Source organism: Amblyomma maculatum, chromosome 11, assembly GCF_055883805.1.
Source record: "Amblyomma maculatum isolate TAMU_Amacu chromosome 11, ASM5588380v1, whole genome shotgun sequence".
NCBI lineage: Eukaryota > Metazoa > Arthropoda > Arachnida > Ixodida > Ixodidae > Amblyomma > Amblyomma maculatum.
The window spans coordinates 77,055,568-77,080,527 of record NC_139354.1 but is presented as its reverse complement, the minus strand read 5'-3'; the positions used below and the strand labels follow the sequence as shown (position 1 = coordinate 77,080,527).

The following is a 24,960-nucleotide window of genomic DNA, read 5'->3' as shown; positions in this document are numbered from 1 at the left end:
ATTTATTTTTGCATGAAATATGTCACCACTGTTGTTGCCGTTGCCGCATATTCCCCATCATCACGAAAATTGACACAGTCGCTGCGATACTTGAGCATTAGGCAGACGCAATTTTTAATCAAGTCGTTTTGCCTGAAAACGTTAAAGTTCGTTTAACACATATGACAACAGCTTTTGCATGAATGTTTCTACCAATGTCCGAATCTTCGCCACAAATTAGAAGAAACCCATTCAAAACAGAGATTGAAACAATCAGTGTATCAGTGTGATAATAAAAACGCCAATCAGCTTCTGTTTCTTTCATTATCTTCGTTCTCGCCGCTGCTCCGCTGGTCCAGTCAGATGAACTATGTTCATGAAGCCCCATATATATTTAGAGCATAGATTTGTGCCGCGTGATTTTTTCAGGTAGCACCTTTACTCGGATTCTGTACTGTTGAGTGCGGCATAATTAGAAGCTTAGCATAATCATCTTTTGCAAATGGCTGGCTTTAAGCACGTTCCCTCATTACAACTTCATTGATCCATTAGGCCCGGAACGCAGCAATCAGGCAGCTCAAAGCATGTACGGCGGCTCCTACGATTCTTTGTGGTCTTGGATTCTCCAGACACATGATTTCGCACCGCCGCGCGACGCTAAGGGGTTAGGGCGCTCGGCTGCTTATGCGGAAGACGCGGCTTCGATTCCGGTGTTGCTGGCAGCGGCTGCGTATCAAAGGAGAAAACTTGTGCTCGACTGCGAAGGGCGTTAGCTCGAATTTTGTATTGTCCTAGGTCCTGTCTCCTATGTCCTCCATTCTGGTACCAGCGCGTACACCACGAAGCAACGATTCGTTTCAAAAGTAATTTTGCCATGTATTGTCTGGGATGTGCGGAGGCCTGCACGCGGCGAGGCTTCTCCTCAGTGCGACAAAGCTATGCGGCACAGCACTTGGGCTCGACCACTGCAGGAGCCTCGCGAACAGACGCCAGAAGGCCGATCAAAATAGCTCGTCCACCTCCCGAAGAAGTTTCGAAAAAGGTCACATCTCTTTGGTGTTCCCTGAAGAGAGAGTATCAGCTGGGCTCGTCTCCGGCCCCCGGGTTTGTCCAGAAGGGAATGTCTGCAGGCCGAAGGTCTCTGGTAGGGCATTAGGGAATGTCTTCACAATATTCCCGCACAGCAATGCAAGAGCAACACCCCCTACGTAGCTATGCCAGGTAACTAAACAACAATCCTTAAACAAGCATCAGGTAAGTCAAGGTAGCTCTCTCCTGCGCTCTTCAGCAACATAGCAAAAACTACCCGGAATGGTGAAGTTCGGGTGACAGGCCTTACTTTTAAGCGCGCCCTTCGAGGTCGCAGCCTGCATCTCCGTGCTTCCTTTTCACACCGCGGTTTGGCTTCTTTCGGTGGCTGGTAGACTGCCCTCGGGCACACATTTAGCACCACGTTCTTTCTCGCCATTCCTTCACTACCAGTATACCTAGGGACTCAGAGAGGGTCATCGCTAGCCTGGTCAGCCGCATACGCATCCGCGCCTACCCGCGTAAGCTCGGGGAGCTGTCCGATTGGGAAGGCTTTAGAAAGTTTTCAAATCCCTCACTAGGTGTGGCAGAAGGCGTCTTAAAAGCAGCTGTCGCAATGTCTACTTGAGCATTCCTTCTGCAGGGAGCATGCTCTTCAGCGCTTTAAATGAACGTTCTGACTGGTCAGTGATTCCTTCACTTCACCGGGTTCGATACACCGTTCTTCACCAGGTTCGTTACAGCAGAAACAGACTGCCGGTTTCCTCTTCTCAAATGCTTTAGCACTTTCTTTCTCCCCATTTTCTTCATCAACGTTGTTTCTTACGGATGCGCCGTTTTCTCTGCACGTGGAGCGGGTACTCGTTTCTCATTCCGCGATTGGTATTTCCCGAAATTCCCCGCGAGTCTCTGCGACTGCCAGCAAGGTCTCTTTCTCTACTTTGCGCCTGACCTGATACTGTTCCGCTAGCTTGTCCGCGCATTCCGAGCGCTTCTCTTCGGGCCTGTTTTTTACTCGCATCGAAATTTCCTCGTTCTGACGGTTGTAAAGCTGTTCTAGACAGATTTCTACAAGTTTGCCCCGGTCTTCATAGATCTCGGCAGCTTTGACATTCGATCAAATGTGATTTTAGAATGCTAGCAGACTCTGAAAAAGGCTCAGAAGACATTTGCTGGTTTCCCAAACCGTAGACGAAAGGCGTCAGTCGAGAGGCGGTTCTTCTTAAGCCATGTGCCTTACTTTCCACAAATCGTCCCCCTCCTCTTTAGTAACCAAGTAAGCACGTTAAATGAAAGTACGTTTCTTTTTATTTGAAAACAAAGAATACCTAGTTGCTATAATCTTTTACTCCTGCTTGGGTGCAGCTGAATGATGCTACATTTTTTCAAGATGAGCGTCATATGTTTGTACATTTAGCAATCCTGATTTCTGCTTTCGGCTTTTCTGTTTCTGGCATCCGCACCTCACCAAAGCTTGGATGTGATGATGCCTTTGGTATAAGTTGCAATCGAAGTCATCGAATTCCCGTAAAACCGTTTTTACGCGTTATTCTCTATGTAAAATAAGCAAAATGTAAATATCATAGTGGTGGAAAGTTGCACACTGCAGCACAGTAACGTGCCGTAAAATTCGTTAGTGCTACCCATGAAAAGTTACAAAGAAGATTGCCAACGTTTTCACTCCGTTAGTATTACATTGCTGCTTTTTAGCCGGCATATTTGTTATGTTTGTCACATTTTTGTTATTTCTACAGTATTTAACCTGCTAAATAACAACAAAATTACTATTGGCAAGCAGGGAATTGAGGTTGCTACCATTCGATGTCATGTGATCAAGCATGCTCTCGCGTGCCCACTACAGTCGGCCAGCAAGGTTGCTTACCGCGTTTTGCATAGAAGGCTCATGAACGCAGTATCAAGCGAGGGCTCGAATGTAGCGTTGTCGTAGACTTGAATATAAAAAATATTTTAATACAAAATTACTTTTTTGCGTCTCCAGCAACGTTTGCACTGATTGAGCAGTCAAATGTAAATCATTTTACTCACGCAAAGTCGGCTTTTGAAGCGCACTTACCACTCTAGTATATAGTTTTGTCCGTTATAAGTATTCTAAGGTGGAAACGTTTGCGGAACCACTCTGCCTTTTCTGGTTTTGCATTTAACAAAACAGTTTGTGTACAAATAAGTTATCGGTGAACAATACTCGAAAAGAAAACGTGTTCAATTTTATGAAAACTTTATTCAGATGAACTTTGGTTTCATGTAAAAGCATTCCTTAGAACATTGAGAAAGTCTTTTTGAATGGTGTTGCTCCTATCCAACATATAGGGTCTAACGAACACTTTTACTCAGTGTTCCTACATCAGTGATGGTAATTCTTGTGGGAATTATTTACGAGGAAGATTGTTTTACATACAAAAATATTTCCAGACCAAATTTCTTGATTAGCATCTCCGCGAATATATTATAGAAGGTATGCTTAAGATGTGTTTCCTATATTAAGAATAATACTGTAATTGAATATGAACACATCAGATTGACAAAAATATTTCATTTGCAACTGCGCACAATAAAGTTAAGAAAACGATGTGTAAACATACTGGAATACTTTCTCCATGGATCATATTTTTTTATTTCACAGAGGCCATCGAACTTATCTCACATTTTATTTTAAGGAAGTTGCTATTGTTCTAAATTCACTGCCAAGAATGTCGCAGGAAGCTACGTAGACAAGATAATAAAGACCTCGTGAAAAAGACTGTGAACTTTGAAGACTTCTAAAACTTGTCGAACGAAAGAGGTCATTAGGTAAAACTAAGTTGTTTTATGAAGAACAAAATAAGTATAACAAACTCAAGTAAGTAATTTTATATACAGCCGACACAAATATGTATTTCCTGGGCACTGATATGAGGGACGTTTTCAGGGGGGCAATGGAGGATGTTTATGATAGATCAGTATTACTTGTTTATTTAGAAAAGCCTATTAAACGTCAATAATCTTATTACTGTTCCCGCTAATATAAACTTCTCAGCGCGTGGCTTCTATTTTTAATCCTGCAACCGAATCGAACCAACCGATAGTTCGATATTTCAAGACAATTTTTAATTAATTGTTTAAACTTTAAACTGACTTGGTAATCAATTGGTAAAATTACACGCGGAAATTTTTAACCTCAAGTCCGCCATGTTGCATCTAGGCCGCCGAGGCACATCCTTTCTATTTCGCTAAACGGTTCTTGAAAGCGAGTGTCAAGTCTCGAGGTCAGGGACGTGAAATGACTTGATTATTGCCAGTGGTAGTAAGGAAGCTTGCCTACTTGTGCCCTAAAGTAATATGATGTCTGCGGAAGCTCCACTGATAGTAGTAGAGGCGCTGTCCTGAAATCTAACGTTATCCACGTTAAACTCCTCCACCTCACTTAAGCGCCTCTTTAGTTCTATTCATCGGAACTAAACGCTTCGAATCTCAAGCAACTTTTAACTTAAACGCCCTTTGCAGAAAATAGCTTTAACTAATTTTTGAAGACAGCGAACGGTACAAGTGCTACTAGCGAGATTTCTTGGCAATATTTAAGCCATGCTTCCTCTTTGCAGGTCTTCAGCATAACGTTCTGTATGCCGCTGAGTTGGGCGGGATGAACACCAGTGTTCCCACGATGGCAGAACAGCTGCGCAAGCTGGGGTACCAGACTTATGCTGTGGGAAAAGTAAGGGGAATTTGCTTATGCAGATCCACATTTCAGTGTTCATCCTCGCTAGACAATGAAGTGTGTGCTTACCGAATTAAACGCGAACAGTGCAAAGCTCAGATATGATATAAACCTAAATAAAATCACACGTTGTTTGAAACATGAGTTTCTATCTTTATTCCGAAATGCGAAGGCGCAATGGACAGTTTCAAACTCATTTCATATACACAACTTGTTTGTCTAAATTATGCTCTTAGCGCTGAATTCGCCCGCTAACAGCTCTCGATACTGTTCGAATAAATATACATGTAATAAAGAATATTTTATTATTTATAATAATTATAATTAGTAATTATATTTTATTAATATATTTAAAATTTTATAAATAAACTATTTTTGTGTTACAATGCAGCAAGGCTTTATATATAGGCCAGCTTCGCTTCATGTTCTTTGTCATTAAGACAAACTATATGTCGCGCTTTTACTTTTCGTCGTTTATTTTTTTGTTTGCAACCAGTGGCACCTGGGGTACTCCAGCGTCGAATACACGCCCACACGAAGAGGCTTCGATTCCTTTTTCGGTGTCTACAACTACGGACAGTACTACTACAGCCCCTTGACCAGCTTTGTAAGTCTTGCTAATAGTTAATAATTGCTCTAGAGAGAAATTTATTCGTCCAGCTTTGATTTTCGCTTTGTCGACTCCTCTCAGTGCCATCATTTAGGTGTTTTACTATCGAATATTACTGCTAAAAAAAATCATTGTCCTACTACATATCAGAGGTAATAACTGGTTTCAGTGCTTAACATCTCTCAAAGTTCTCGGGTACACAATCTAGTGCATAGTTTCGTTTTGATTCCATCAAAGATAGGTTCGAAACAGTCATAATTCGAGTTCGGGCCCTAAATACAATGCGACAATTTATCTGCAAATTGATATTCTTGTTCGTCTTACGCCTTTTGCTTTCCCGTAATTCGGCTGTAGAAGAATTTAAGTACCGCTTTGACATATTAAAGCCTCTTGAAAAATGTTCGCCTACGTGAACGCTTTCTTCCGCTAAAAACATGTAAAAAATGAATCATACTGAATACCAAAGGCTGAACAGTTTGTAACACTACTGGCAAAGCAACCGCAATAACCTGGTGGTAATGCTATCTGCTTTTCCACATTGAAGCAGAACGGCTGATGACGAAACTAATCAATTAAGGTTTAACAGCTGCTTAGGTAAGCAGAATTTCAACGTCACCTTAGAATTTGAGGAGCGGCATCAAAGTTTCTTCGTTGCATTATCAACAGCATTTATCTCACAACCAATACAGTTTTTAAAAAAACAAACTAACACAAAAACACTTTAAACAAAGCTGGAGTTTATGTGCCTTGAAAGTCGAACCTTAATCACCAATATTTATGACGTACGATGTTCAGTCTTATAGTTGCGCATCAAAGTTAAACCCCGGTTTACCGAAGTCAAATGTCTCGGCGCTATGCCTGATAGCGACTACATTTCAGGGTATATATTATGGCAATAGTAAGAATGCACGACTGAGCCAAGGCATTTAGAACGCTTTTCTAGGACACGAGACACCAGCTGTATTGTGGCAGAAAGCTCCTGCCGCACAAGAAAGGCTGCGTACCTGTCTTTAGATCACATGAGCTTATATTCCAGAATTCTTTTACAGCTAGAGTACTTCGTATCCTTTTCGCCAGAATCACCATAAAGAAGCCCGGCATGCAATTTCTCCGCAGTGCCATTGCAGCGCACACGACAGTCTCAAAGGAAAGCGACATCAAATGGCAGCTTAGCGGCACCCCCAATAAGTGTGGGGAGGGCCATATACATTCTTCAGGAAGGCGTGCTACGCTTTGGCACAAGGATGAATTACAAAAAAATACAAGACAAGACGGTACGTGCGCGAACTTTAAACTGTTTATTACGTGTACTCCCCTCCTTATATACTCGCATACTAATAAAAAATTACAAACACATGTTATAGACAAGATAATATATGCAATTTATCAACCATAACCAGTTAATTACCGCTTTCCATCATGCTGCCTGTTAACAATTGAATCTTTCTGCGACTCAGCGCTATCGACGGATTGCTTACGCATTCCGTGGAACCAGCCCGTGCCAATCCGTATGCTTCGAAGATCACTTTCACAGCGGTCTAGCTAATGCCTGATTATAGCGATTTCTCCGAATCTTAGGGTGCATTTCTTGCAGCTATTAAAGTGCTTTTCGAGGTTACTCAGACTGTAAACTTTGCCGCTGTTCCTTCGATGTTCATCCAATATGATGTTTGTATACATTTTTCGATCTAGCCCGCGTATCTCTTGCCGCAAGGCAGAGGAATGCTGTACACAACACACTTATCACAGTTCGTGATCTTTTTTTGATGGTTGATTCCGCATGCAGTGCTGACCTTGTTTTTTCCATCCCGGAAATTAACTTTTCTGCACATTGAGATTAGTTTTGGGAGGCCTGAAAGAGAACGGGCGTTTCGTGCTTTGCTGTAATTCTCTCAGGTCGGTGCGGTATGTTTTGTACATATCGTGCAACAACCGGCCTCACCCTTTCCTTTTCTTTCGTTTTCCTATTTTCTGGCTTGGTTACCTCTCTGATCAACGTCTCTGCTATTTACCCAATCAAATTTTTGGGAAATCTACTTGCAGCCAGCCTGTCAACTTGCAGTTGTACATTTCTTCCCGTTTCGTGATCAGAGGATTTTTTAACACTCTGCTGGAGGGATGAGCATGCTGCACTTCTTTGCACAAGCTTTGATTGGCATGTGTCATATCTCATTATGGGCTTTTCACATCTGTTTTACTTTTCAGCCCCCCTTTTTTGTAATTTGTCATTGCGCCAAAGTGTAGCGCGCCTTCCTGAAGCCGAAAAACCAACTAGCAACCATTACAGCACCATTTACATTTCTCGTTTATGGATTTGCGCACATTATTAGTGGTACCCCCTGTGGCTCCTCCTTCAAATCCTCAATTGCGTATGTCAACTTTGTTATATGTCGCTAATGCTATCTTTTTAACTGCATTTCCTCGCACATGTTCATTATCATACACCTGTAATGTGCGCAATCATTTGAAAGGCAACAGGATATAAGTAAATTCGAAGCCAAGCCGTATGGACGCGCCCTTGTTTGAAATTCGTTCGACTCACTAACACCAAACGGTGTTGGAAATTTCAGTGTTCGTGTCACCTACCCATCCATCTTAATGAACAAGCTGAGGATTGCAGCTTCTGCAATGCGATGTGATCTCGTGATATAGCACAATCCGTAGACCAATCTACCTGGCCCCTCACTTGCAAAAAACCATCTTCATGAGTCATGCTGTGACTTCTCCTTGATGCTAACAATTCCTGATTTTTGGCAGAACAAGGCCTTTAACGTAAGAGTAATAAAATTGTACATTGGAATCAAAGAATATACCTGCCATCAGGATGGAGCGATAAAGAACCCTTGCCTTATCTGTCACAATTCTATATAATAAGGCGAAAGAAATACTAGGACCTTTGCGAAAACCAAGTATGAATGGTGGGCCTGTTTGTATTACATGTTTCAGGAAGGTTTTGTAAGCGAAAAAAGACGCGTACACGAGTAAGAACCATACAAGACAAAGGCGGAATAACTTACAGCCCTTTTCCGAATAGGTTCTTTCCTACACATGCGTCTTGTTTGACAGGCAAAATCTGCCTCGGCATAACGAGAAAACCCAGTGGCGTGTACTCGCAGATAGTCTTAAAATTACGAGAATGCCCTCGCCAGTTAATAAGTGGCAGGTTACATGGCCGGGCAACAGTTATTTGGCATTTATTGTATGTATAATGTTTCGCTGCCACATGTGGCCAGGTTTTCTAAACGTGCGCAGCATAACTACAATGCAGATCGAAGCTGCAAGGACACTAGATCTGAGCTAGGCACGCTGGTCCTAGATAATGAGAGCGTGTTGGTGGTTCTCGGCTAGGGCAGAGCTTTATATTTTCACATTGCAGGGTATTATTCTCAGAGTCATTTACAGAGTATTAGTCTCGTGGTGGCATCACGCGTCCGCACTGTGCAGACCTCGAATACGCAGGAGCGACATGAAGTTTTTTTTTATTATTCTGGGCCAAGGAAATAGCAAAACAGCCTGTAAAATATTTTCACGCATTCGAAGTAAAGACTCTGCTCTCGAAAAAATCTGCATTTTTTGTCTTGCTCGAAAAATCAGGCGCATGATTCTGGTGAGTGGAAGTTGGCAGGTGACATTGCAGTGCGTTGACATTTCGCCGGGTAGTGTGACATCATGAAACCGCTACTGCCACGCGCTACTAAGACGGCCTTTGCAATCGAGCCCTTGGAATAAAATCTTACATAATTGTTTATTCTCCAGTCTTACATCCTGTTCTTATGCAAAGCTGGCATGTTTGTATCACTTGGTTAAATGGACGTTTTGTACATAACCATTTAACACACAATGGACTATGAAAACAGGGCCCCGGTGCACGCGGTGCGGTTACTGCAAAAGGGTCGACTAGGCCTGAAATGGGCTACCAACTAACACCCCGATGGGTCTCACTGCGATGGGTCCCGATGCGGGAAAGCATTAGGGGCTGCTTAAATTTCACAACACCAAATGTGCTCGTGTCGCCATCTTCTCCGTTGGTCTTCTTGGGACAGATTTGGGCAGTTGCTATGGATAGAGGTTTGCTTTTGATTTCGGCCAACTTCTCCCCTATTCACATGGGAGCGCTGCGAGTATCACTGGGGCAAGCTTACCTTCGGCTCGCACACATTACTCCCATAAGGGCCCAAATTAGATAATTGATGGGCAGCCCTAGTCCAATTTTACACCACTGAATATCTACGGCCATACTTATGCTCCTACTTTATATATTTATTCCGTTTTCTAGCAGCTACCACATGAATTTTCACAATAATTTCATGTGATTATTGTAGTTTCAGTGACTTGATGTCGCATCTTGTTCAAGCAGGAAACTTGCATGTTCTGAGAAGAAATATGTACGGCCAGTTGCAGGCTGTTCAGGGCCACCACTCAAAGAACAACAGTTGAGAGCGTGTATGGTCCAGTAATTTTAGCGACATTATATGACAACGAGAACCAATGCTATAAATTTTTTTAGCAAACTAAAGGCACCTACAATTGTTATACAAATTATATATAATAGTAATACAGTGCAATCTGTACTAAAAATAAAGAATGTAAAGAAATGTACACAACAGTATGCAGAAACTGAGTAGGTTAAGCCCTGCTGCAGGCATTTCAGGACCCACAGCCCCAATAATTTCGCTACCGCATTTCGGTTAGCGCTATTTGTCGAAAACAATCCCGCATTAACGCCGCGTCAGCCATCATTTTGAGCAAATCTAACGAATGCAGTTAACATATGCGGACGTGCAAGACTCCATACTCATCAACCCTGATGTGGGACCTAAAGCAGTTTTCTGGGGACAGTCCCAATCGAATTGGGTGTAGTTTTTGAGCCTAGAGCCCATATACTGTTTCAAGTGCCTTCAAATGGCACTTGAATTGCCTTCTAAGTGGGTAGCAGCGGGCACACCACTCTTCCAGCCTCATTATGTCAGATGTAGTACTGGCCTAAGTTGGGCTTCAAGAATACTTGCTTAAATTGAACTCTCATTCATTTTCCACCTGACCTCAAGCAAGCTATCAGGCATCGAGTGTGGCAGCATATTATGGCAGAAGTGGAACCTACGCAATTAGCTAATACAGTCAAATTTAGTTTTTTGAGGGCTTGTCCAAATTCAGGTCATCCATATTCCATTTGCCCTAGAGTAGACCACCGTGCATCGATTGGGGCAATGTGCAGGCACGCCCGATGTTTAGCCCTACATAGCCAAGGTAGACCCCACACGGATTTAAAATGGTGGCCCTGTTTCACATCTAGAGGGCTTTTTCACATAAAGCCGCATTTGGGTTTGATCTGCTCTAAAATATCCTACAAGAGACCCTTGTGATCCAGAGGCAGGAATTTTCACTGCATTATCCCGAGCAAGACAGGTATGGGACCCATGGTAGAAGGAACTAGGGAAAGCGGAATGGGACTTGCCCACTTTTGCCACATCGGGGTCCTATATGCAAGTACTCTGATGGTTGGCCGAGCTCCACTTGCCAACATGGAACCCACTTGAGTGCCACCTTCCGTGCTACTTGAGTATGTCGGCTGGTCGTCAATAGAACATGGTTGCTTATACGGCTGTATTCTAATGCATATACGTAGGTCAAACGTGGCACAAATGAAAAGGTTATTAGTTAAGTGAATATGGAAGTGCATGTACACAGAAATGTGCCGCAACGAACCAATCTGCTTGGAAAAGAAGAGGTGTGTCAAGATGTTCTCGGGTGTAGAAGAGGATATTTTAGCCGAGTGGTGAAGAGGAAGTGTGTGTCCAGTTCCATATTACAGTTGGTAGTGTGCGCCTGTGTTGTGTTTTTTCTCATGTGATTATGTTATTTGCGCTACATTTCTGGGTACTATGCAGCACCAGCTCGCCCCACAAGCTGTTATTTTCAAGTACATGTACAACGGCGAAGATCCGTTAGAAGAGTTCAGAGACCGGAGCCTTTAAAACTGTCTCATATGACACTCCAAAGGGCAGTGCATAATTGTCTCCTCTCATATTTGCCGACCTAAATAATGCCACGTGCCTAGCGCCGCGCGACTGCCGTGCTTGGTGCCGACGACGACGCAGCGTTGGTTGGCTCGAGGGGCGCGCTGGTGCTGGACACTGTCAACGCAGCTAGAAGAAAACCTGGCACTCGAGTCTTACCTTCACGGTACCGTGTACCCTCACGGCTCCCTGTCTTGAGTCGTGGACTGAGTCGTGACAATATATACAAAATCTATCAGTGAATTGATGCACATTTTTTCCCAAAACATAATAGCCATCAATAATAGAGTCGAACGCTGAGCTAGTTGGTTACACATCTCTTAGAAGAAAGTGTTGTTACCTGCTCTTCTGCCTTCTTCCAAGAGATAATCACCATCGTTACTATTCATTCACGGCACATACGCAGAGGAAAAGCTGCGGAGTAGACATGTGGGAGAATGAGACCCTTGCATCAGAAACTCGCGGAATATACCGGACAAAGCTATTCGCCGACCGGGCCATCGACATCATTCGTCATCACGATATCGAAAAGGTAGACTGCTTTTATCATTTATTGATTCGCTACTTTCAATACTGCTTTAACATTTTAGTGCCTTTTCCATCACCAGAAACATTGGCCCACTGTTGTCTAAGTTTGAAAACGGTAAACAGGGGCGTTATATAGCAAGGGCTTCAGTTCTACGTATTCAGACAAAGGTGCACTTTGCTTTTTTATACCTCATTTCCAAAACTATGAAACCTATGTCCGTCGCCGTGAATATAGCGGCTCTCTGCTGAGAAAACAATTCGTGCAATTAGCATTATTAATTCAAAAATAGTATTTTTCTGTAACTTCTTTCGCCATTGTCTGTTATTTCGCTGCCTACAGCACGCGCCCTAAAAGTGTGACCATTGCCGATGTCTGTAACGTCGCTGAGTCTGTTCATTATTACAACCGAGCGTTATCACCTGTCGGTGAAGTGTCATTACAAATTTACTATAGCAGGTGTTGCATATAGCTGCCGTTTCGCTATGGCCACAGTCTCACTAGAGCCGGTGCTTCGATAAAGCAGCTGTTGCATATAGCGTACGTCGAAACTTTTTCGTCTCGTGGCACGATCATTACTACTCTACAAAGCGTTAGAAAACATTCGGCGCCCTTACTATCTGGAAATAAAAAACAAGCAATGACAGGAATGCCAATACTAACTGCCTAAGATTTTTTATTTAATTATTTATTTTTATTATTTAGTTATTCATTTATTTATTTCAGTACCATCAGGGCCCGGCGCATTACAGAGGGGAGGGGGTACAATAAAAGAAGAAAAAAAAAACTGCAGTCAGTATCATTACAAATGTGAACAATAATAGGACTAGCACAAATAAACGATAAAAATGAATACTACAAATAAATTAGCTGGCTCGTCAAAATCAACAGGAGACAGATGCAAGCCCTGCATTTGAATCTACGGCGTAACCGCTGCCCAATTAGCGCCCTGCCAAGTTACCTGCCAATAACCGGTTGCAAAGGCAAGCTCTTTACTTTATCGTTGAAGTACGAAAACACTGACGTCTGTTTCGTCACGTTTTTTAGAAAATGAGGCCGTTGTCTCTATTGTATTAAAACTATATTAGGCACCGTGCTTCTATCTCAACGAACAACGGTTATGAAAGGCCTACTGTTCATTAGGAGAAAATTTAACCAAAACCTTGAGGCTCTTTTTCAGCGAAAAAAAGGACTCCCGTTGACGTTACGGTAAGTGTCGGTGCGTGAGAAGAATAACTCTAGCATGTTGTAGTTTACAAGTCACGCAGCCGGCAACTGACAGGTCAGAAGGGTGTATGATATCATGGAACCACATGAAATGGTCGAGGTGACAGCAAAGGCTGGCGCTTTAAGGATATGGGCATCGAATCGAGCACCCCTATTACGTCTAGACTGACTGCACCAAGCCCTACGTACGTACGGTTTCCATTAAGCAAGACATTATGTGCAAATCTTGGTATCTTTGCAATATTGTGGCAGGTTAATACCCCATGCAAATTAGTATACGTATGTTAAATCGAGCGAGTAGCAAACTGCGTACATACGAAATACGGTCTAGAAAGTAGAGAGCCCACGGGAGTCAATTAGACAATCTCGTTGTGCAGTTGAAGATAAACTTCAGTTAGCTCGAAAGTTTAACGTGATAGCTTTCAATACCCAACACTGTAGGAAATCACGTCACGTTGGTTTGTGAGCCAAATATAATGGGTATGGCTCTAACAGCTGGCATACCTGGCATCTGACATGGAGGACCACTGATTGGTCGCAGTGTTTTGCGAGTCACGTGACCACTTGACAGTCGATTCAGCAAGAGCAGCCAATTAGGGCTCAATAATTCAGATGAGAGGGGAACCGAGATCAAATGAAATCTTCTGGGCGCCTTCCATTTCCAGTCGGGCGCCCTACTTCATAAGCCACGCAGACACAAAATCAAGGGCTTGGTTTAGAGGGGGTTCGCATCTATTCGGGAGGGTTTTCATGTGATACGGTTTCTTACTAATGTATGCTAGTCAGTATGTGTTAGATAATAGGTGCACAAAAATGTTAATTGATAATCGCGAAGCAATTGCTAGTACGATAAGGGGGATGCGCGTGGCGAGCCATTAGCGCCGTCAAGGAAAACACAAAAGCGCAGGTTTGGCTTTCCACTCCAGTCGGTGACCGTTAGCTCTACTGCGCTCATTCGCGTTATTTCTGAGCCTATTACCTTATGCATCCACAAATTCCGCCAAATACTCTTGCTCCGCTTTCTGTTTCATCTCGCTCTGCGCGACACGCAACGTAATCTTGATCTCGTGCTGTGTTCAGCAAACAGCGTCGTCTTCATCGTCTTCCCTTGCACGATATCGCCGCAACTAATCTCGCCTCATGTAATGCTAGCGCACACTCTGGCACTCTGCAGTAAGCATTGTCATGTTCATCAAGCTCCAAATTCAAGATGCTCTTGCGGTGCATTGAACACTGTCGTCTTCATGAAGTTCCATCTCTGCCGCTCCTTCAGTTACCGTAGGCAAATCCACCATACACCATATCGCTAAAGACAGTGACGATAGCCTTGCCAGACAGGCAGCTGAGACCATAGAACAAGAAGATGCCAGACTGTCCTGTTGCGCTGTTTGACTAGAAAGGCCTGGCTGTACAAGAAGAGCAGAAGTCAAATAATGAAGAGTGCATTTGTAGTGTATTTATAACTACAGCCAAGCTGTGCGTGAGAGTGCTACGAATCTCAGATAGAACGCCGCCGCTTATGAGCTACGCGGTTATCAATTTACGAAATATCTCATATTCTGTTCTGCTGCGCCCATTCCTATTGCAGCCGTTGTTCATGTTCTTAGCACATACCGCTCCCCACGGACAATCAGGGAATTTGCCAACTGACGCTCCTCGACGAAACGTGGCTAAATTTCACTACATCGGTGACCGGAACAGGACGCTGCTAGCTGGTAAGAAATTTTTCTGCATGCTAAAGTGCTAGAACTAGAGATCCGGATTTAGCCTGTGTGTTGAAGACGCTTGAACAACCCTCCAGCCACCATAGCGACGTCAGGCAGTGGGATATACCAGCACAGTGATCTTCGTCCCGAAATTGTCACACTGGCGACAATGGCATGTTCTCAATGGACCCATCAAGGTTAGGTAGCCTACAAATGAAGACGCATACGGGAAATGTACTCGGGTAGAGAGCAGACGCACTCTTTTGGGGATCACCAAGTGATAGATACTACACACCGGCGTTAGTATAGTAGCTTCTTATGGATATTTTCTTTTTTGTTCGTGCAAGGCTTATAACATTACAGTCACATGATTTATAAATATATATACAAGTAAACCAAATCCTGTAATAAAGGAAGAGAGCACTAATAATAATTTATACTTTATGAGAAGTTATTTGGATTTATGGTAGTTATACACGGCTGTAAAGTGCCATAATGCCCTTTTATGCGAGTGGCACCTACATAATTCGGTTAACTTTGTCATACAGCCGGCGAAATTTTATTATATCAAAATCAACTATGCAAACATGTAATAAAATCAGACTGCTATTGTAGGAAGCAAATATTTTTCTCTTTCGAGAATGGACCCAACGATTGATACTTGTTTCTTTATAGCAACGTTGGGTTCTAAATTGCTGATTAGGTAGCATTCTAGGAAGCTGTAGAAAATTGTACTTTGTAAGCCTGTGTGCAGTGTACAATCCGCGTTTAATGTTGCGTCGAAATTAAATCCAATTCAGTCTCTTTCTCTCTCTCTCTCTTTCTCTCAAAGATAGCTCTGTCTGAACTGTACAGCTGAGACGAACTGTACAGCTCGTTCGTTGCTTCGCTCAATATTCACTGCACATTCGCTTCCGTCAAACATTTACAATTCCACGCTCAGCAGAGTCCAAATGACTGGTCCGTCGGCCTAGGTACATCCTGCCTTGCGCTCACTGCACAGGCTCTTCGTCTAGGACCTAATACAATGGTTACAGATAACAAAATCAACGCCATTGAATTTTAAGTCATTCTTTTTACTGTGGATAAGGAGATATTACTTCGCTTGATGTATATTTCTCTCTCATCTAATGAAGCCACGACGGCAATATCACTGAGGCGGAGCCGATTCTAGCCTATCCCAGCCGTTGTCTATGGACAGTGCAAAACACTGCTATGTACAACCTTTGTCAAATGTTTAAAGCCCAGGGAGTCTACTTCTGAGCGATACTATGGAGGCTCGTAATGCATTGCCAAGTTTCCAAGCTTCCTGAACGCAAGTCGATTTTTCGTTCTACCCTCTCCAATGGGTATGGCATCCACGACTGTTAAACACGTCATAATATAAGGCATAAAAGCAAAACCTCTGGCTCTAAACGTTTAACAAAAGCTGCACCTGCCATTCTAAGGCAAGACGATGTTTCCGGAGCCAATAGCCGAACAAACGTATTTGCTATCTCTGCTGCGCTGCAAACAATTTTCGAACAGCGAACTAAAGCCCTAAATACATGATTGGCATAACTTTTCTTATTCCTCATTTTTATGTTTTTCAGGCACCGTAGATGCGTTGGACGAGTCTGTCGGGCGAGTAATCAGCGCTCTGCACAAACGAGGCATGCTTGAAAACAGCATAGTCGTGTTCACCAGTGATAACGGCGGAAGTCCATTGGGCCTCCTCGCAAATACAGGCTCCAACTGGCCCTTGCGAGGCTCCAAAGGAACAATCTGGGAAGGCGGCGTCCGCGTGCCAGCTCTGATCTGGAGCCCTTTGTTGCGCCGTCACCAAAGTTCACATTTGCCAAAGTTGCTGCACGCTGTCGACTGGTTGCCCACGCTCTACTCAGCGGCAGGTAAAATGAAATATTTATTTTCTATCGTTTTTTTATGCCATTGCAAATTTGTGGACAAGAATCCCCGCATTGATGCGCCACGTCGCTGAGACCGTTTGAACGATGCAACGTTTTTGGGAAGGGTTCGCAGTTGAGAAATTCGGGTCATTGAAAATATGACCACGCACCTCTGCGGCATTTCTCATTATGCACGTGCAGTTAGTTTAGAGGAATGTAAAAACTAACGTGAAGCTTTCCGCAGTGTCTCCGCCACCAATGTAACGCAAAAGACATATTTGCTCACTTCATAGTGGCTGGTTGTTTTCTCGGCACCAGCTACTTTAATTTCTCAGAAAATGAGTTTCTTTCACCGTCACATTTGCCCTCATCTGTTTCGCAAAGCCTCGACATTATTGGGACCATGTCGATACGAAGCTGTCTTGGCAACAATTCCAAAAGATCGAGTTGTGCGCGTATCGCTCTATCACTTCTAAGAAAAAAATGGGGGCGGGGGTCAGGAAAAGGGACAAATAGGGCAGAAAGAAATGGACAGATGTAGGGCACCATCAAAATTTTGATTTAATGCACGCCTCTCAGCATAGGTAAGAAACACAACATATACCAGCAGCAGGGAAAGAAACCGGACGAAAAATACCAGAAACTTAATGACGCCAAATCGATTCTTCAAAAGAAGATGTTAGCAGGAATATATATTGCAGGATATGCATGCCACGTTCCAGGGATTCTCATTGCCGGTGACACAAGCACTGGGATGAGCTATGAGTGGCTTGAAAAACGGGTTGGACTTTTTTTGTCGCTTTCATGGTCTATCGACTAAACGCCTTGCATTTTGCACTATAACATTCGCATCAGCAGAACATCATGCCCTGGTGCCACATTCTCCCTTCTGCGCAACGTCTTTTCTGCTATCAAGGCGCGGACCATTGGCAGACCGAGAAGAGGTATCTTTTTGTAAGGGGCATTAGAAAGATGTTCTTTGCGACGCATATTTCAAAATAATTGCTGTAGCGATGTGTTTATTATTGCGAACGTTTTACTTCAGGATGTTCACAGATATCTTCCTGCAGATCTCGTCCACACATCGTGTTCGCAGAACGCGTCCGCAAACTTCTGTTGTAATTGAAAAGTTGTAATTGAGAAGTGGTAGAGGTTAAAAAATGGTGTCAATCGATAGACGGTGACGTAATATTCTGTCCTAAAATTATTTAGGCCAATACGTTATTTGGGTAATTATTTGGAGGCGAAAAATGTAAAAGTAAAGGTGAAAATGGTCTCATTGGCCATTGGCTTGGCGGCACATATGGGTGTATCAAATGCTAAATTAGTTAATAAATCAGTCAATTAAGTGGACGTCAAGTATGTGACGTCACGCACCTGAAGTCGAGGCAAAAAGGACATAGAAAGGGATTAGCACGCAATTTGAAAGCACCAAAGACTAAAATAGTTGTCAGACAATTAGGGTGCCGTTAAGGATATGACGTCACGCAGCCGGAAGTAGAGGTTGTGGTTAGTGGGGTTTAACGTCCCAAAGCAACTCAGGCTATGAGAGACGCCATAGTGGAGGACTCCGGAAATTTCAACCACCTGGGGTTCTTTAACGTGCACTGACATCGCACAGCACACGGGCACCTTGCTTTTCGCCTCCACCGAAAAGCGGCCGCCGAGGCCGGGATTCGATCCCGCGTCCTTGGGAACAGTAGTCGAGCGCCGTAACCACTGCGCCACCCCGGCGGGGTGCAGCCGGAAGTAGAGCCGAAAAAGCACATAGGAAGGGATTGGCGCCCAGTTACCAAAGATTAAAATGAGTAAAGAAGAAGGGAATTAAGCAACTACAAGCAACCGGGAGAAACCAACAGCATCATCCGTGCTTTCGCATTACTCCGATATAGATTCTGCAGTGCTCTTTAATTTTAGGCTAGGCGTCTTTTTCGGTTGGCAAAAAAATTTCTTTAATTAAGAAACAAGGTAGCTAGTTCTTTTTCGATACGATCTACCACTTTTGCACACTTTTCTTCTTAAGCAAGTAACTAAAAATGGTTAAGTAGTCTTTAATAATAAACCTTAGTCAACAAAAGAAGACTGCAGATTGGCATATCCGACTCTGAACAGCTCATAATTGATTTGGCTGCGCTATATGGTTCACCATATTTTTGTTTTTTATTTTTGCAGTGTATTCCGCCACGAACTTTTTCTTCTACGAAATCATGTACTCCAGTTGACAATTTGAGAGCCAGTAGACTACCTCAGTGCAGCTTATAACGTGCGAAAGGTCGTTCAAGGTGACGAATCTGGAAAGTATCTTTGTGCCTACGTGAAGTACAGGAAGTCCCGAGAAAGAGCACACAAAGCACTCCCAATAAGGCGTGTTTACGTTTTATTGAAGATAGGCGGGCCGCTCTTAAGGTATCTTCAGTAAGAAAAGATACGGCTCGAACTTTGACATTAAGACGCAGGTGTGATAAGCTCTGATTATACGCTTAATTGTGTCCAGACCTGAACATACGAATTAATTATCGCAAGGTACCACTTTCCATAGTACAAGGACCATAATAGGATATCAGCTATCAGCGTTTGAAGAATCGTGCATGTTGCCCAGTGCGTCCATGTAAAAGTATCCGCACACCTCTTCCTAAAATATGAAGCTAAGAGTGTCACAGAGAGAAAATTCTTGCTCTTATAGGTTGGGCTATGAAAGTTGCGTGCCATTTGAGCAAAGTCGTCTCCTTCTCATTTTATGTCCACCACAGGGCAACAAAAAAGAGGAACTCCAGCATTGGCTTTGTGTTTCTAAACACTGCTTTGAGCAGGTGGCCGCGTGGCTGATCTGGGCGCCTTGGATGGTATAGACCTCTGGCCGTGGCTGCGAAAAGCAAGATTAGTGAATGATACATCATGGCCACGCCAACAGTTCCTCGTCAACGCGGACCAAGATTCTGGCCAGTCAGCGTATCGGGAAGGGAACTACAAACTCGTATCGATCACCAAGCCATCATCAGCGCGTACACCCTATATATTCGGTGGCGTATCTTTAAGCCGTAACATCCCTACACCAGGAAATTCACCTTCGTGCGGTGAAGCGATATTGTTGAAGAATTTAGATGACTTGATGACTTTGTCTGTTACGTGGAAGACGCTTGAGGCGTTCTACAGTAACACGAGTCGTCAAATGCCGGTGCCTTCTGGGTGGCATCAACCAGCTGCTTTGGATTGCAACCACGAAAATTCAGCTATTGTGGGATCACAAGGAATCCGTGAGGGCTGCTATCTATTCGACCTGGCGCAAGACCCCTGTGAGCTGAATGACTTGTCCTCCAGCCTGAAGCCGGTAAGATGATCCGTCGAGACTATCCCAATGCACTTTCGATGGCTTAGCATTCATAAGACCTAAGAAAAGTGGTGTTGTCAAAAGCCAATTTACTCAAATGAAAACCTCATGAAAATGCATAGCATCACAGTTCCTGCAGCAGGCTTTTAAGGAGTTCTGTTTTAAGCAGCCGGCGTTTTAACAATAATATACCTCTCAATACCTACAGTGATACTAACAAGGTCAAAGCAAAACTCCGGTCAGAAAATCTGCTGCTCTTATCAAATTGCACAACTTCTTTTCTCGGGCTCTCAGCGACACTACACACAGGTAAACTGAGATGCATTCTTTACGGACTGGGGAGATGTAATGCGGTAGGTCTTGGTGTTGAAGTAATATCGCCTAGTGAGATGGTGTTTTGTGCAGTGTGAAAAAATAATCGCAATACATTTTGTCTATACAAATTTTCTTTTGGCATCAGAAGTGGAGATAATGTGAAGCTATTTGATTGCCTGCTTAAAGGGGACGTTTGGGTTTATCTTTTTGACATAGCGCAGCAGTGAATGAGAGGCGATTCAGAGAGGCCATCAAAAATCTTTTTTCGATCTAGTTTCTAAACTACCTTGCTGTGACCTCTACAAACATGTTTCTATTTAAATTTTTTCGGAAGAAGCATCATAATATCAAAATAATATTAAAGTGAGAAATCTCAGAGCAAATACGCACATCATGAAAAATTATTATTATATAAAAGTAGGAAATTGTTGTGAAAAATTGTCAGAAATAGAAAAGGGGCACATTTCCTTTTTACTGATCTGAAAACGTCGCTTGATTGAGTGTGTTTTAGCACATAAACTTTCATGACCAGGGAACTAAACACACTACTACGGATGGCTTTCGATATAATATCGCTGGCTGAAATATTCACACCATTTCCTAATAGCACGTACTAAAATATAGCTTTTTAGACCGGCATTCAATTACAGCAAAAAAAAATTTCTTAGTATTTTTGTCTTACGCGAAGAGTAAAAAATCTTGCTCTGCGAAGTTTCTGTATTAACATACAAAAGCAAAAGACATATTATCACATTAAGACAATAGACTCTATAATTTTATAACACTAACGATGTTAGACACCATCCATTTTACCTGTCGTATAATTTGGCGGGCATACACAAATTTACTCCTTTAGACCTGTCTCGAAACAATTATCGACATTACTGTCCCGTGGTGGTTGTTTCGAGCCTGACCAAGGCGTCCTCTCAACTATACAAACTTCAGAGATTTCTTGTTGTCGCGAGTGGTTCTGTATGTCAGGCGTGGTTCGAAATATCTGAAGAAAAGAGCCATAAGGCGATGACACGCGGACGTCGGCATTAGCCCATGCGAGAGAATTCGCTCGCTAGCATTTCGGTTTTTTCCAGCCCAGGTATCGCGAACGCCGCGCACTCGGGGTTCTGTTACGTCTACGAAGACTAACGCACTCTATAATTACCACCATAGAAAATGAAGCATTCTCCAAATTCTTGCTAACAGTGAAGTGATTAGTTGGTTGGTTTGTGGGGTTTAACGTCCCAAAGCGAATCAGGTTATGAGAGACGCCATAGTGAAGGACTCCGGAAATTTCTACCACCTGGGGTTCTTTAACGTGCACTGACATCGGACAGCACACTGACGCCACTCTGTTTCGCCTCCATTGAAACGTAGCCGCCGAGGTCGGCATTCGATCCCGCGTCCTTGGGCGCAGTAGTCGAGCGCCGTAATCACTGCGCCACCCCGGTGGGCCAACAGCGAAATGGGGACACCATTGAAGAGGATGACCGATCAATTTCATCGCTCCAGATAAGACGACGCGAGCCAATCACTTCAGGGCGCGCTGACTATCAGGACTTCTGAAATCTGACGTAGTGAAAACGCAGTTGCTGTCGTACAATGTCTTTAGCACTCAGTAGGCCGGAAGTAGCAATGGAGGAGGTTTTCGCTTAGTTCTCACCGCCGGATGCGAACCCTCACACAGATCACCAGGTGTGCAATGGGCGTCTTGATAGCGGCAATTACTGCGGTCGGTATCCCGCAGTAGTTCATCTTGAATGCACATCGTGGGCGGTTTGCAAACCACTTTGATACATTCCTCGAGGGTGTAGACGTCAGTGTGGTGGCAAGGGTCTGTCTAATGCTGTGACGTGCTGTCAAGCATCATCGTTACTTTTAGGCGTAAACAAACTATAACAGGAACATACGCGTTGCTTTTATCGGGCCACATTCTAGACGAAGGTGATATAAAGTAAGACATGTAGTTCCGGGTTGGCGTTTTCGCCCACGTTTCACTTCCACGAATCCTCAGGACCTTTGCGACCGCAACCCTGAGCTCGTCCAGCTCCAACATACCCCCTTAGGAGTGACATCTGGCGCACTGTAACTATCGACCACTCTAGCACTCTAGTCAGGCAGGACACTTGTACTGCAATTGCGTCTATCGAAAGGGGTCAGGAACCAAACAAGGGGCTGAAAAGTTCACTGGCCCTTTGGCGCAACGTTTTGGTAGACTTGCGGTAGAGCATTTGCCTCGCATTTAGGAGGAACCAGGTTCAATCTCTCGTTTTGCTGAATACACACCGGTTCGCAATGAGTACAAGATTTTTTCTGGTCTGGTTCACGGCTTTTCTGGGGTGAAATGCTTGGAAAATAGTTGCGCCGATGAATCAGTGATTCGATCCGCCATTGGACAGCCGTAAGTCCGCTTAGTGAAGCAGAAACCCATATGTGGCCCTCTTGTTGTCAATGATCGCTTTCCCAGGCATTTCACTTCAGAAGAGGCGAGCACCAGTCCAGGGGAAAGCTTGCACCAATTGCAAACCGGTGTGTACCCGGCGGCACCGAGGATAGAAACAGGTACAGGGGTAGTCAAAAGTTCCCAGGCCGCAGGTGTTGCTTCTGGCCGGCATATATTGGCACGTCATATCAGATGAAAGCTATCGATTATCTAGGAGGTACGAATATTGCTTCTTCTACCCTCCACAGGTAATCTGAGATTTGGGGCTGTCGTAGCTTTCTTACTACACTGCTCGGAAACAGACCCTGCGGCCTGAGAACTTTTCACTACCCCTCTCCCTCCCGAACGCGAGGCGGACTATGCTTTATTTAGCAAAATTTATTACTATTTGATTACAGAACCACTACTCTTCATTTAAAACGTTAACTCCACTTTTGGGCGACAGGTACAGAACGCACAGCAGTGTGAGAAAAATCATTCCTTCATTCGTTAAAAGCACACGTGGCTTTCTATGGGGGACGTGAGTTGTTCAAAAACATACTACCCGCAAAATGAGCATAAACATGCGTTTATAGTGCCGAAGAAGTGCCGGAACGGGGAGCTTTTGATTGAGGTGAAGAATCCAATTTTAGCCGATAATTCGTCACCATGTGTCTCAATGTCGGAGGGCATGAAAAGTGCCCATGCTATAGTTATGCGCTTTGAGTAAAAGGTTCATCCAAGGTTCACGGACGAATGCTACTGTATACAGATGCCTCCAAATTAGTTAGGCTCTTTTCAGATGACTTAAAAACCTTGTGATGTCACTGATCTAGGTCACCCTCTCCTAATCGTGCTATGAAGTGCGATAATATTCCTATACACCTTCATCCTAGCCGCTCTTTCTCTATAGAGATCAGGGGACGCTCCACGTACCCACTCACTCCGGTTTCTATTGCTACAATAAATCTTTCAAATACATTATGCCTTTAACCTTATGTGAGAGTCAAACTACCATATTCAAGCAAAATTTGTTCCTTATAACTCACATCAAGCTCTCGTCTAGGCAACGAACGAGCCAACCCGCTTTTGTTACGCCTACATTTTGTCATGCCGGTCATAATAATCTATAGCGGATACAGGCATATCTGGCCTCTGTGCGATGAAACTTTTAAGTTCTTTATGCCATCCAATGTGAGCGAATGCCTATCCTTGCAGATAAAGAGCATTCTCAATTGTCCTTATCCTCAGTTTAGTGGGAGAAGAGTAGCGGGGGGAATTAGATAATGTAATTGTAATGAATAGAGATAGGCTGATAATTGTGAGCATGATGATATGGTGAGGCACCGCTCTAACGGCATGTTGTCCGAGTGACGCCTCGTTCAATGTTGATTTGAAATTTGCGATCATCGTGTTCTGTAAACCGTGAACGATATCAATGTACTAGTAGCGCCTTCGCTGTGCTACTCTTTTGCCTGTTCCCGTCAATCATGACGTAAAACATTCAGGACAAAGCTTAAGCATCGATTACCAGAACTGCGCTTTGCATCTTGCGTGGTTTTCAGGTGGTTGCTGAGATGTCCAAAAAGCTGAGTGCATACCAAGCAGCCGCCCAGCCACCGAAGCAGCACGTGCAGGACCCGAGCGGGATGCCAGAGGTCAACGACTGCGTCTGGGCACGTTTCCAGGACACCGCGCAGACACCGCGCCGTAGCTGTCCTTGCCCCGAGTAGACGGAATACGACTGACAACTTGAAATGTGTTCATCCATTTACCTTTTTCTGCCTCCTGGACAAGCGTCTCCAGAACGAAGATTTCCAAATGCGTTCCTGACTTTTCAATTAATTCCTGAAACATTTCCGACAATACTCAAAACCAAATTACATAGCGGTCTCCTTCCGCTTTGTACTGTCTTTTATTAATCTGCGTTTTTAAAAACAAAACGCAGTTCAGGATTTTAATGGCTAGTGCATTTGCGTATCCAAAGAATCATGGAAAGGTAGAAACAAGTGAGGGGGCATTGCCTTTAAACAGGCCAACTTATAGTTTGTTTCGCAGTTCCCTCCGGTATAGCCCGCCACGCACATAATATAAAAGACGTAATCTTTCAAAATAACAAATATGCCCAAAGAACTCAAATAAAGAAAACATAATTAGACGAAGTTTTTTACCTCGCTTGTAAAGTTATTATGGTTTCAACAGTTTTCAA

General features: G+C 43.6%; 1 protein-coding gene across 1 annotated transcript in view; it reads left to right on the top strand.

Annotated features, from left to right (window-relative positions):
• The window catches only part of LOC146174218 (arylsulfatase B-like), a 27,665-nt gene extending 2,705 nt beyond the window's left edge, over nucleotides 1–24,960 (top strand). The window contains exons 3-9 of the mRNA XM_084585356.1: nucleotides 4,605–4,717; nucleotides 5,217–5,327; nucleotides 11,754–11,879; nucleotides 14,689–14,815; nucleotides 16,399–16,695; nucleotides 19,503–20,020; nucleotides 24,317–24,960. Coding sequence (XP_084441482.1) covers nucleotides 4,605–4,717; nucleotides 5,217–5,327; nucleotides 11,754–11,879; nucleotides 14,689–14,815; nucleotides 16,399–16,695; nucleotides 19,503–20,020; nucleotides 24,317–24,484 — 1,460 coding nt within the window. The 3' untranslated portion in view covers nucleotides 24,485–24,960. The remainder of the gene's footprint in view (nucleotides 1–4,604; nucleotides 4,718–5,216; nucleotides 5,328–11,753; nucleotides 11,880–14,688; nucleotides 14,816–16,398; nucleotides 16,696–19,502; nucleotides 20,021–24,316) is intronic.